The 12842-nt window shown below is 50.0% G+C and overlaps 1 protein-coding gene across 8 annotated transcripts in view; it reads left to right on the top strand.

The window, feature by feature from the left end:
- Positions 1-9474: 9474 nt before the first annotated feature.
- Positions 9475-12842, top strand: part of ZC3H14 (zinc finger CCCH-type containing 14) — a 53018-nt gene continuing 49650 nt past the window's right edge. For 5 of the 8 annotated variants that reach the window (XM_060181224.1, XM_060181222.1, XM_060181221.1 and 2 more), the window contains exons 1-2: positions 9476-9673; positions 10547-10589. In XM_060181224.1, coding sequence (XP_060037207.1) covers positions 9638-9673; positions 10547-10589 — 79 coding nt within the window. In that variant the 5' untranslated portion in view covers positions 9476-9637. Of the gene's footprint in view, positions 9674-10546; positions 10590-12842 lie in introns of all 8 variants that reach the window. The other 3 variants (XM_060181227.1, XM_060181225.1, XM_060181223.1) reach the window with 3 other exon arrangements.

Here is a 12842-nt window from a genome sequence, read left to right as displayed (position 1 = left end):
AAAATAAAGAAAAGAAAAGTTGGCAGCTACACACACACATGAGCCGGTCTCTTAGCATAAACCAGTTGTGGACAAAAAGCAACAAAGGTCTCAGCCATTTCATCAACACGACAGGTTTATTGTAAAGCAACAGCAAAAAACGGGAGTCTGGAAGGTGCCGTCTGGTGGTGAGATACATGTGCATTTCTACCCCCGATTCCCCAGCAAAAACTGAGCAGAGGGGCCCTGGCCGTAGGGCACCGAATTAAACGCACATAGTATGAAGCCTAAGGACCCACACGAGGATCCCAGTGCGAGCCCCCGGCTCCCCACCTGCAGGGAGGTCGCTTCACAAGCAGTGAAGTAGGTCTGCAGGTGTCTATCTTTCCCCTCTGTGTCTTCCCCTCCTCTCTCCGTTCCTCTCTGTCCTATCCAACAACAACAGCAATGGCAACAATAACAATAACAACAAGGGCAACAATAAGAAAATGGCCTCCAGGAGCAGTAGATTCATAGGCACTGAGCTCCAGTGATAACCCTGGAGCCAAATACATATATATATATAATAATGCCGTGTGCTGTCAGAGATAAGTCATGTCAATGTCAGGTGTCAGGTATTAGACACCTCAAATCACTCTCCCAGCCTCAATGAAATGGAGCTTCTGACCATGGACAGCACCAGTGGCACCATGGAACATAGCACTGGGCTGTGTTCTTTTTCTTTTCTTTTCTTTTCTTTCCTTTTTTTTTTTGCCTCCAGGGTTATTGTTGGGGCTCAGTGCCTGCACCATGAATCCACTGCTCCTGGAGGGTATTTTTCCCCCTTTTGTTGCCCTTGTTGTTGTAGCCTTGTTGTGGTTATTATTGTTGTTGTTGATGATGTTGTCGTTGTTGGATAGGACAGAGAGAAATGGAGAGAGGAGGGGAAGACGGGGGAGAGAAAGATAGACACCTGCAGGCCTGCTGCACTGCCTGTGAAGCGACTCCCCTGCAAGTGGGGAGCCGGGGGCTCGAACCAGGATCCTTACTCTAGTCCTTGCACTTTGTGCCACGTGTGCTTAACTGCTGAGCTACCGCCCGACCCCCAGTTCTATTTTTTTTTTCTTCCTCTCCCTCCACCTCTCTCTCCATCTCCTCTCTCAAAATATAGACTAAAGGCTGGGCCAGGGAAGTCACTTCTTACCTGCTTACTTGCTCAAGGCCCTGAGTTCATTCTCCAGAGTCACCTAAAAAATTATAAGTGGAGGGAGTCAGGCGGTAGTGCAGCGGGTTAAGCGCAGGTGGCACAAAGCGCAAGGAACCGCACAAGGATCCCCCTGCTCCCCACCTGCAGGGGAGTCGCTTCACAGGTGGTGAAGGAGGTCTGCAGGTGTCTCCCTTTTTCTCCCCCTCCTCTCTCCATTTCTCTCTGTCCTATCCATCAATGACGACAGTAATAACCACAACAAGGCTACAACAACAAGGGCAACAAAAGGGAATAAATAAATAAATATTAAAAAATTACAAGTGGAGGGGGCTCGGGTGGTAGTATACCCAGTTAAGCACATATAATGCCACGTGCAAGGACCCGGGTTCAAATCCCCACCTGCACAAGGATGCTTCATGAGGACTGAAGCAGGTCTGCAAGGCGTCTCTCTCTCTCTCTCTCTCTCTCTCTCTCTGTTTTCTCCAAATAATGCTGATGCGGTGGGGAGAGACTAGGAGATACATCTTACATACTTTCCTTTGTGTCTTTTGTAGAGTGGTTTTAGGAAGTGAAGTAGGGGTAGGAGAGGGGGATGTCTAGGCCTAAGTTGTAAATATTTGATTAGACTATTTATGGTGTCCTTCTCCTTCTCCTTCCTCCTCCTCCTCCTCCTTTTTTTGCCTGCAGGGTTATCATTGGGGCTCAGTGCATGCACTTCTTCTTCTTCTGGCGTTTGCCCTTCTTCCGTAGCAAGTCAACAGCGTCAGGTTGAGCCTGATGTCAAGTTTCGAGACCTCCTTTGAATCTGGAGAGGTGGCAGTCGTTGACTATGTGGGTCATAGTCTGTCTGGAGCCGCAGGGGCAGTTCATGCATGCACTATGAATCCACTGCTCCTGCAGGCCATTTTTTCAAACTTTTTTGGATAGGACAGAGAGAAATTGAGAGGGGAGAGGAAGATAGAGGGAGAGAAAGACAGACACCTGCAGACCCACTTCACCGCTTGTAAAGCGACCCCCCTGTAGATGGGGAGCCGGGGGCTGGAACCCGGATCCTTGCATGAGTCCTTGTACTTAGTACTATGTGCGCTTCATCCATTGCACAACCGCCTGACCCATTTCTACTTGCTTGCCGAGCTCACTAGGTCTAAGTCTAATCAGGGCAGAATATTAAGCCGTTTTCCTTTGAGGTATCTTGTTGCCCCATCCTTTTTTTTTTTTTTCTCTCCTAGTTTTTAAAGAACTTTTGTGTTTTGTTTTGTGTGATGTCAGCTACTTGTTTAAGAAAAGATTTTTTTAATTTATTAATGAGAAAGATAGGAGGAGAGAGATAAAGAACCAGATATCACTCTTGTACATGTGCTGCTGGGGATTGAACTTGGAACCTCATGCTTGAGAATCCAGTGCTTTATCCATTGCGCCACCTCCCAGACCACAGATGTCAGCTACTTTTTAAAAGATGTATTTCATATGGGATACGGAGAGTTTCATATGAGAGAGAGAAGGCAAGTTGCTGCTCTGGTTCACGGGAGGCCAGACTTGACATCAAGCTGGGAGCCACAGGCCTGCAAGTCCTGCCCTGCAAAAGCTGAGCTCTGCCCCCCCCCCCACCTCTGATGTTTTAGACCCTTCAAATGTTTGTCTGTTTATTTACTTGCTGGCTAGGAAGTGTGTGTGTGTGTGTGTGTGTGTGTGTGTGTGTGTGTGTGTGTGTGTGTGTGGCATCAGTCTAGCAGATGTGATGCTGGGGATTGAACTCAGAACCTCTTGGTTACAAGTTAGGCACTATACCTGCTGCATTGCCTTCCAGGCTATTCCCCCACCCCCATCCCGCCTCCCTCTCTTTCTCTGCACTATTACAGTTTGACTTTTTGTCTTTTCCTTCACCAAAGCCCTGCTCAGCTCTAACTTAGGGTGTTGCTGGTGATTGAACCTGGAACCTTTGGTGACTTGGGCATGAAAGGCATTTCACAGAGCCATATTGCTGTCTCCCCAGCCTTCCATGTGAACTTGTCAGAGACAGAAAGAGAGGGAAAGATACCACAGACAGCACTGACGCTTCCTCCAATGCCTGGGGGGTGGGGGTGGGAAGAGTGTGGACCCAGAAAGCAGATTTAGGGTCTGAGTCACAGCCCCCCCACTTCCTGTTTCAAGAGAGAGCATGCATTACCACGATTAGTGATTATATATATATTGTTGTTTCTCAGAAAGCAGCAGTGGATATATAATCTGTGTGTGAGTGTCATCTTGAAGTCAGTAGCATTTTAGAAAAGACAATCCCATGTAGAATGAATGCTCTGAAAAAGGGAAGGGATTTTCTTTTAGAGCCTGAATGGTACAAACATTTAGTTCAGCAAAAATCATCCCCCCGGGGATATCCCTGGGACCTAGTGCTAGCAGGACTCAACTATTCTGGGCATTTTTTTCCCCCTTACCAGAGCACTGCTGGAATCTAGTTTATAGTTGTGTGGGAGATTGAACCTGGGGCTTTAGAGCCTCAGGCATGATCTCTTTGCATAACTATCTACCCCCCCCCCTTTCTTTCCTTCTTTCTTTCAAGTGAGGAAATCAGAGAGGGAGCTACAAAAATTGTATTGGCTTAATATTGGTTTACAATATTTAAAATCTTTGAGGGGGGGTTGGTTGGCGGCACACTTGGCTGAGCCCACATGTGGCCATAAGCAAGGACAGGAAGCTTCACAAACGATAAAGCAGCTCTCCTCTCTCTCTCTCTCTCTCTCTCTCTCAAATCCTCTGTCATGTCAAACATAAGAAAAATAAGGAAGTGAAGCAAAAAAAAAGTTTTTAATGTAACCTGAAACAAAATCTGTACTTAAAAAAAAAAGGGGGAGTCGGCAGCAGCGCAGCGGGTTAAACACACGTGGTGCAAAGCACAAGGACCAGTGTAAGGATCCCGGTTTGAGCCCCGGCTCCCCACTTGCAGGGGAGTCGCTTCACAAGCAGTGAAGCAGGTCTGCAGGTGTCTGTCTTTCTCTCCCCCTCTCTGTCTTCCCCTCCTCTCTCCATTCTCTCTCTTCCCATTTAACAATGAGGACAACAATAACAACAACAATAAAAAACAAGGGCAACAAAAGGGAAAATACACACACACACACACACACACACACACACATATATATATATATAAAGATTTTAGGGCCAGGTTGGTGCACACCTTACAGTGTGCAAGGACCAGGGCTCAAACCCCTGATCCCACCTGCAGGGGGAAAGCTTCATGAGTGGTAAAGCAGGTCTGCTGGTTTCTCTGTCTGAGGGAGACACCTGCAGCCCTGCTTCACCACTTGCAAAGTTTTCCCCCTGCAGGTGGGGATGGGGCCTTAAACCCAGGTCCTTGTGCACTGTAACATGTGCTCAACCAGGTACACCACCACCTGGCCCCTGTTTATTTTTATTTCTTTTAAAAATATTTTTAACTATTTATTATTGGATAGAGACAGAGAGAAATTGAGAGGGGAGGGGGAGCTAGAGAGGGAGAGAGACAGAGAGACACCTGCAGACCTGCTTCACCACTTATGAAGTGACCCCCCTGCAGGTGGGGAGCCGGGGGCTTGAACCAGGATCCTTGCACAGGTCCTTTTGCTTTGCACTATGTGCGCTTAACCCGGTGCACCACCACCCCCTTTCTATTCTCCCACCTTCCCTCTCAATTTCTGTCTCTATAAAAATTACATTGGGGCTGGGTGGTGGTGCACCCGGTTAAGCACACGTAGTACTATGCGCAAGGACCCTCGCTAAGATCCAGGTTCAAGCCCCTGCTCTCCACCTGCAGTGGGGATGCTTCAGGAGTGGTGAAGTAGGTTTACAGATGTCTGTCTCGCTCCCTTTCTGTCTCCCCCTCCCCTCTCAATTTCTATCAAAATGTCCTATCAAAAATATTTTTTCTATTCTTTTGATAATGTTTAGACATTGACTATGTAGTTCACATTGCTAGCAGTTAAGCCTACCTTTTCATTCTTAGTTCTAAATGGCAGGAACAGAAAGAAGTTCTGGCCCTGCCTAATGGACTGTGAGTTCATGAAAGCAGAGACACCACCTCTCACTCAGCTTCTTGTCCCAGCTCCTAGCACAGGATCTGGCTCAGGGCAGATCTTTAATATTTAACCAACAGAGTTGCTCTGAGCCAAGTTGCTCTGAGTCTTGTAAAATGCTTTCCAGGTATGGGGCAGTACCCTCTGCAGGAGAAAGCTGACATCAGACTGGTGTTGCAGATGAGAGAAACTGAGGCACAGAGAGCCCCCCCCCCGCAAGGTCTCAGAGAGCCACAGAGCTAGGATTCAAACCCAGACAGTCCAGTTCTGGCGTCCTCACTCTCAGTCATAAATGTTGCATGTGTACACGAGACCTCTAGATTTATGCATGAGGAATGTGGTTGTTGTGTGGGCTGTTGCTTACTTTTATCCTACAAAATATCTAGTAAGCTCAGGCTATGTGTCTGGCATGCGGAAAGAAATTGTGGAGACAGCCAGTTTGTAATTCTGCCAGAGAGAACACACACACACACACACACACACACACACACACACACACACACACTCACATTTAACATTACAACCAGTATATGACTGTGTTTATCATACTAGTTTGTCAGAATTCAGAAGAATAAGAAGGGTTATGTGAGATAGCAGCCCTGTGGATCCAGGATCTGTTCCTGCTGTTGACACCGTCTCTGACTCCCTTCCTTTGACTCTTGCAGTCTGTGACTTCCTTGTAGCTAGTGACCGTGACAAAAGGTTTCCCCAGCGCCAGGGGACGTCCCCCACAGTGTGGGACTCAAACTCAGACTGTACACATGACGAGCCACAGCTCCCACTGGCTGAACTCTCTCCCAGTCTCTACAGTGCTTAATTAAAAGGCTCAAACTTTTGATTTTGGGGTCAGGGCCCGGGGGACTGTGACTCCATTGAGGACCTTTTCTTTCATTGAAGGATTTTTTTCCCAAGTCAAATTGTAACCAGCTTTATTAAAGATAATTTTCATAAACCTTCAGCGAATTTTAGGTAGGCAATCCCTGGCAGTATACAATACCTTTCAAACTGCCTTTGGCCAATGGAATACCAAAGTCAGAAAGCCAGTAATGTGGTGAGGGAGCCAGCATAATGGTGATCCAAAAGGACGTTCACGCCTGAGGGTCCAAAGTCCCAGGTTCAATCTCCCAAGCCACCCTAAGCCAGAGCTGGGCAGTGCTGGGGAAAAATGATAATCACAATCATAGTGAAAATAATATAAGTAAAAGAAAAGAAAGTCATGGTGCCAGGCACCTGGCTAAGCACACACACTATAGTGCGCAAGACCTGGGAACTCCTGGCCCCCAACTGCAGGGGGAAAGCTTCGTGAGTGGTCAAGAAGGGCTGCAGGTGTGTCTCTGTCTCTCTCCCTCTCTATCTCCCCCTCCCATCTCAATTTCTCTCTGCCTCTATCCAATAATAAATAAGTAATTTAAAATTTTATTTCTTTAAAAACATTTTTTAAAATATTTATTTTATTTATTCCCTTTTGTTGCCCTTGTTGTTTTGTTGTTGTAGTTATTATTGTTATTGTCGTTGTTGGATAGGACAGAGAGAAATGGAGAGAGGAGGGGAAGACAGAGAGGAGGAGAGAAAGATAGTCACCTGCAGACCTGCTTCACCGCCTGTGAAGCGACTCCCCTGCAGGTGGGGAGCCGGGGTTCGAACCGGGATTCTTATGCCGGTCCTTGTGCTTTGCGCCACCTGCGCTTAACCCGCTGCGCTACAGCCCGACTCCCCTTTAAAAATATTTTTATTATCTTTATATATTGAACAGAAAGAGCCAGAAATCAAGAAGGACAGGGAGATAGAGAGGGAGAGGGACAGAGAAATGCCTATAGCCCTGCTTCACCACTTACGACGCCTTCTCCCTGCAGGTGGGGACCGGGGACTTGAACCTGGGTCCTTGCATATTGTAACATGTGCTCTCTGCCGGGTGCACCACCAATCTCCAATAATTAAAAATTTCTTCAAAGAGAAAAGAAAGGGAGGGGGCAGGCAGTGGCCCACTGGGTTAAGTGCTCATAGAACGAAGCACAAAGACCATTGCAAGGATCCCAGTTCAAGCCCCCAGCTCCCCACCTGCAGCGGGGTCGCTTCACAAGCAGTGAAGCAGATCTGCGGTGTCTTATCTTTCTCTCCCCCTCTTTACCTCCCTGTCATCTCTCATTTTCTCTCGGTCCTATCAAAAAAAAAAAAAAAAGGCCACAAGAGTAGTGGATTCATAATGAAGATACTGAGCACCAGCGGTAACCCTGGAAGCAAAGAAAAAAATAAAATAAAGTCATCATAAAATCTAATAAAACCTTCATTTGTTGCTATGAGCAAGGGAAGTTCAGAGCGAGGGTTGCCCCTTCACACTAAGCATGCTGTATAGCAGATTTTCGTTAGCTGAATCTGACTGTCTACGATCTAAAAAAGGAATTGTGACCTTCTTGAGGGCTGCCAATTCAGTGGTAACAGTTGAAAGTCCGTATTGCCTGACACATGGGAAGCCTTTTTCTGAGTCTGGGCTCAACAGGTCTCAGGGCCAAAGGGGGTCAGGTCTGGTCTGAAGGCAAAGAGAAAGAGGATGAAGAACGAATTTCAGTTTCTCCACACCACAAGGTATCTGGGCCATGGTGATGAGTGTGTGTGTGTGTGTGTGTGTGTGTGTGTGTGTGTGTGAGAGAGAGAGAGAGAGAGAGAGAGAGAGAGAGAGAACTTCCAAGAAAATTCTCCGGCAGGAAACCAGAGAGACCTTTTAAAACTAGCAGGGCAAGGTGTTTATCCCCATGAAGATGTGGTTTTGGAAACATTCCAGTAGTGACCACAATGAAGCCTGCTGTGTACCAACAACCTCACTTAGAAACCAAAGTGAAACAAGTGGCCTGGTAGGTAGCCTGGTGGGTAAAGCTTTGGACTCTCAAGCATGAGGCCCTGAGGGCAATACCTAGTTTTTTGTGTGTCAGACTGATGCACTGATTCTTTTTTGCTCTCTTCTCCTCTTTAATACTCTCTCATAAATACATTTTTAAGTCATTTTTTTAAAGCATAGCAAAAAGAGTCGGGTGGTAGAGCAACAGATTAAGCGCAGGTGGCGCAAAGCGCAAGGACCGGCATAAGGATCCCGGTTCGAGCCCCGGCTCCCCACCTGCAGGGGAGTCGCTTCACAGGCGGTGAAGCAGGTCTGCAGGTGTCTGTCTTTCTCTCCCCCCTCTGTCTTCCCTTCCTCTCTCTATTTCTCTCTGTCCTATCCAACAACGACAACATTAATAACAACAACATAATAACTACAACAACAATGAAAAGAACAAGGCCAACAAAAGGAAAAATAAATAGAATTAAAAAAAAAAGTATAGCAAAATTTCTAGGAGGACAAGAGGAGGCACACGTTGCAGGTGTCTCTCTTTGTATCTCCCTTTCCTTTCAGTTTCTCTCTGGCTCTATACAAAACATTTTTTAAAATAAAGGCAAGGGTGACTGTGTTTTGATTGAACCTGGGACCTGAGAGCCTCGGGTATGGGAGCCATGTAATGGGGAATGTTATGCATGTAAAAAAAAAAAAAGAAGTAGAAACGCAAAGCAGAAATTGACTGAGTTTGGAGTATGGCACCAAAGTAAGAAAGCAGAAGTATACTAGAGTTTGCAGTGAGTACCTCCCTAATACTTCCTCTCCACTTTTCCAAGCTTTGGGTCCATGATTGCTCAATAATTTGTTTGGCTTTGTATGTTAACTCTCTTTTCAGTCACCAGGTTCCAGGTGTCATCAGGATGCCGGCCAGACTTCCCTGGATTGAAGACCCCACCAATGTGTCCTGGAGCTCAGCTTCCCCAGAGACCCACCCTACTAGGGAAAGAGAGAGGCAGACTGGGAGTATGTACCAACCAGTCAACGCCCATGTTCAGCGGGGAAGCAATTACAGAAGCCAGACCTTCTACCTTCTCCAACCCTCAACGACCCTGGGTCCATGCTCCTAGAGGGATAGAGAATGGGAAAGCTATCGGGGGAGGGGGTGGGATATGGAGATTGGGTGGTGGGAACTGTGTGGAGTTGTACCCCTCCTACCCTATGGTTTTGTTCATTAATCCTTTCTTAAATAAAAATAAATAAATAAATAAAAAACCTGGAAAAAAAAAAAAAAAAAGAACCTCAGGAGGGACAATTGGTCCCTCGGGTAGTCGTCCTCCCTACGGCCAGCAGAGGCCGCTGTGGTACCGGCTGGGGGGCGGGCTGGGAGGAGGGAGGCGCCGCGAGCCGGGCGCATGCGTAGACGCCAGTGCAGCCGCCGGCGCAGGCGCAGACGGGCCGGCTCGGCTGGCAGGGCCGCCGGGCCTGGGGGCGGGTCACGCAGATCGCGCGGCCGGAGCGGCGGCGGCGGCGCTTGTGGCGGGGAGGCCGGCGTCCGGCTCCGCTGAAGCCGAGCGAGCGCCTCGCCGGGCCGAGCTCGCCTCCCCCCGCGGTGAAACCATGGAGATCGGCACCGAGATCAGCCGCAAGATCCGGGTGAGGCCGGGGGCGGCGGCCGCGCGGTTGTTAGAGTAACGGGGCGGCGAGCCGGGCCTGGATGCCGCGGCCTGGTCGGCGCGGGACCCGACGGGCTGCGGGCGGCCGGGGACGGGGTCCTGGCCCGGGGGACCCGGGGTCTGGGGGGGGACGGGGCCTGTGGCCGGGGGACCCGGGGTCTCGGGGGGGGGGACGGGGCCTGTGGCCGGGGGTCTCGGGGCCTCGGGTCTCCGTGTCTCGGGGTCTCTGGGTCTCGGGGTGTCCGGATCTCCGGGTTTCGGGGGTCTCCGGGTCTCGGATCTCCGGTTCTCCGGGTCTCGGGGTCTCCGAGTCTCGGGGTCTCCGGGTCTCGGGGTGTCCGGATCTCCGGGTTTCGGGGGTCTCCGGGTCTCGGATCTCCGGTTCTCCGGGTCTCGGATCTCCGGGTCTCGGGGTCTCCGTGTCTCGGATCTCCGGGTCTCGGGGTCTCCGTGTCTCCGGGTCTCGGGTCTCGGGGTCTCGGGGTCTCGGGTCTCGGGGTCTCCGGGTCTCCGGGTCTCGGGGTCTCCGGGGGTCTCGGGTCTCGGGTCTCCGTGTCTCGGGGTCTCGGGGTCTCCGGGTCTCCGGTCTCCGGGTCTCGGGGTCTCCGGGGGTCTCGGGTCTCGGGTCTCCGTGTCTCGGGGTCTCCGTGTCTCGGGGTCTCCGGGTCTCGGGTCTCCGTGTCTTGGGGTCTCCGGGTCTCGGGTCGCGGGGTCTCCAGGGGTCTCTGGTCTCCAGACCCCGGGGTCAGGGTTCAGGCCTGGGCTCTGCGCGGACAGGGGGTCGGGTCTGCTTTGCGAGCGCCGTCGGTCTCACCTGCACGTCTGTCTGTCTTTTTTTCTCCTCCGCCCCCAGAGTGCCATTAAGGGGAAATTGCAGGAATTAGGAGCTTACGTGGGTAAGTGGCGTCTGGATCCCCCCGCACCCGCCGCACTGCTCCCCGAGGCCGCTGCACACGCAGTTCCAGAGGCGATTCTGTTTGCTGCTGCTTTTCTTAACCTCCTCTAATGCGGGCTCCTGGGGCTGTGGCTTCTTTGGAGACTCTCATGTTTTCCTTAGGGAGTGTCTCCTCTTTCTTCTTTTTTAACCAGAGCACTGCTCGGCTCTGGCTCATGATGGTGCTGGGGATTGAACCTGGGACTTTGGAGCCTCAGGCATGAGAGTCTCTTTGCATAATCACAATGCTGTCTCCCCTGCCTGTCTCTCTCCCCCCTTCATCGTACAGAATTATGTATGTATTTGCCGGGGAACCTTTGCTTCCTGGCATTGGCTGTGTCGTGGTTCAGTGAGTTTTATCTTGAAATCTTTCCCACCTGTCTCAGCTGTTTGGTCCCTCCTCGCCTCCCGTCCCTGTCGTGCCCTCCCTCTCTGCTCCGTTGCCCTGGGTGAGTTGAGTGTTCACTCTGGGCCAGACACCTGCCCCAGCCTCACCTGTGCTTAATCCCAGATGGTCCCGGGCAGCGTGCTGGCGGGTAAGTGGTCGTACAATCAAGGAAACTGAGGTCCTGAGTGCTTACCAAGCCCGGATTAGTGGAGTGCAGGCTTGAGTCTGTCTGCAGGCTCCTTGTCTCCGAGTCCTCGCGGCTGGAGCGCCTGCTCCTTCACACTGGCCTGGGTTCAGCCCAGCCTCCACCTCTTTCGAGGAAGCTTCAGTGCTGTAGTGTCAGCCCCTCTCGCCCTCCGGCTGCCCCGATGGGTGTGTTGGACATGCACTATAGGTAACTAAAATTCTGACTTAGAATTTCTAGTACTGTAAACAGATGTGAGTACAGGAAGGCTTTTTGGGGTCATCAGATGCTTATTTGAAATTGGGGGTTTAACTTCGTGTCATGGGCACACACACTACCTCTGTACCACCTCCCCAATCCACCAGTTTCCTGCTTTGAAATGAGATGTGGTGAGTGATAGAGAGCAGGGTAGTATGTGCCCGGAAAACGGCACTGTGCCACGCAGGGCATCCAGCAAGGGCCTCAGGCATGCACTGGACACTCAGTACTGTGGAGCCATCTCCCCAGCCCTGATTTTCAAATCTAAAGCATTAACTCACTAGGGAGGGCGCCTGTCGTGCAGGCCCAGGTTCAAACCCTCCTGCAACATGGGGCTGGCAGGGTGAGAGTCCCCCAGGGCTGTGGCGTATCTCCCTACGTATTTATTATCGCATAGAGACAGAGAGAAATTGAATGAGGGAGAGAGACAGACAGCTACAGCACTGCTTCACCACTCATGAAGCTTTCCCCATGTACGTGGGGACCAGGGCCTTGAACCCGGGTCCTTGCGCTCTGTAGAGTGTGCGCTTAACCAGGTGCACCACCACCTGGTCCCCCTATTTCCCTCCTTCTGTGTCTCTCAGTTTCTGTGAATGAAAAGAAGTTGATTTGGGAGAGGCGAAGTCCTGGCTGTGCAAAATAAATAGGATTGGGAGTCGGGCAGTAGCACAGCGGGTTAAGTGCAGGTGGTGCAAAGCACAAGGACGGGCCTAAGGATCCCAGTTCGAGCCCCCGGCTCCCCACCTGCAGGGGAGTCGCTTCACAGGCAGTGAAGCAGGTCTGCAGGTGTCTGTCTTTCTCTCCCCCTCTCTGTCTTTCCCACCTCTCCCCATTTTTCTGTCCTCCTCAGCAACAACGACATCAATAACAAGGGCAACAAAAGGGAATAAATACAAATTTAAATAAGTAAATAGGATTTAGACATACATCTGGAAGGCAGCTATGCTGACCACTACACCACCAACACTCGTTAGACACACCTTTGTAGACTAGCTAATTTGTCCCTAGCCACTTGTTGTGAGGGTTGCTTTAAACCTTTATATGAAAATGGAGAGTCGGTGTGAAGATGAAGCTGGATTTGGATTGATTTGATCTTGAATTCAGCACTTCATGGATGCCACCTAGTGCCTGTAACTTTTGGGTACAAAAAGCCAGCTCCGAGAACTTTCTTAATTCTAGCATGTGAAAGCACAAACACATGTTAGTGGAATCTAAGTTCGACTAGTTTTACTGATAATTCCTTTCCGTTAAAAAATCAAGATTTATTTTTGCATATAAAAAAGCCATTGTCAGCTCATGCGATCTAATATGCGATCCGATTGTAGTGCAAACATCCTGTATTTACAGTCTCAGCTACTTCCACACACATAGGTTCATTAGTTCCG

This window comes from Erinaceus europaeus, chromosome 22 (genome assembly GCF_950295315.1).
Source record: "Erinaceus europaeus chromosome 22, mEriEur2.1, whole genome shotgun sequence".
NCBI classification, from domain to species: domain Eukaryota; kingdom Metazoa; phylum Chordata; class Mammalia; order Eulipotyphla; family Erinaceidae; genus Erinaceus; species Erinaceus europaeus.
The sequence above is the reverse complement of the archived record's forward strand: the minus strand, read 5'-3'. Positions and strand labels throughout refer to the sequence as shown.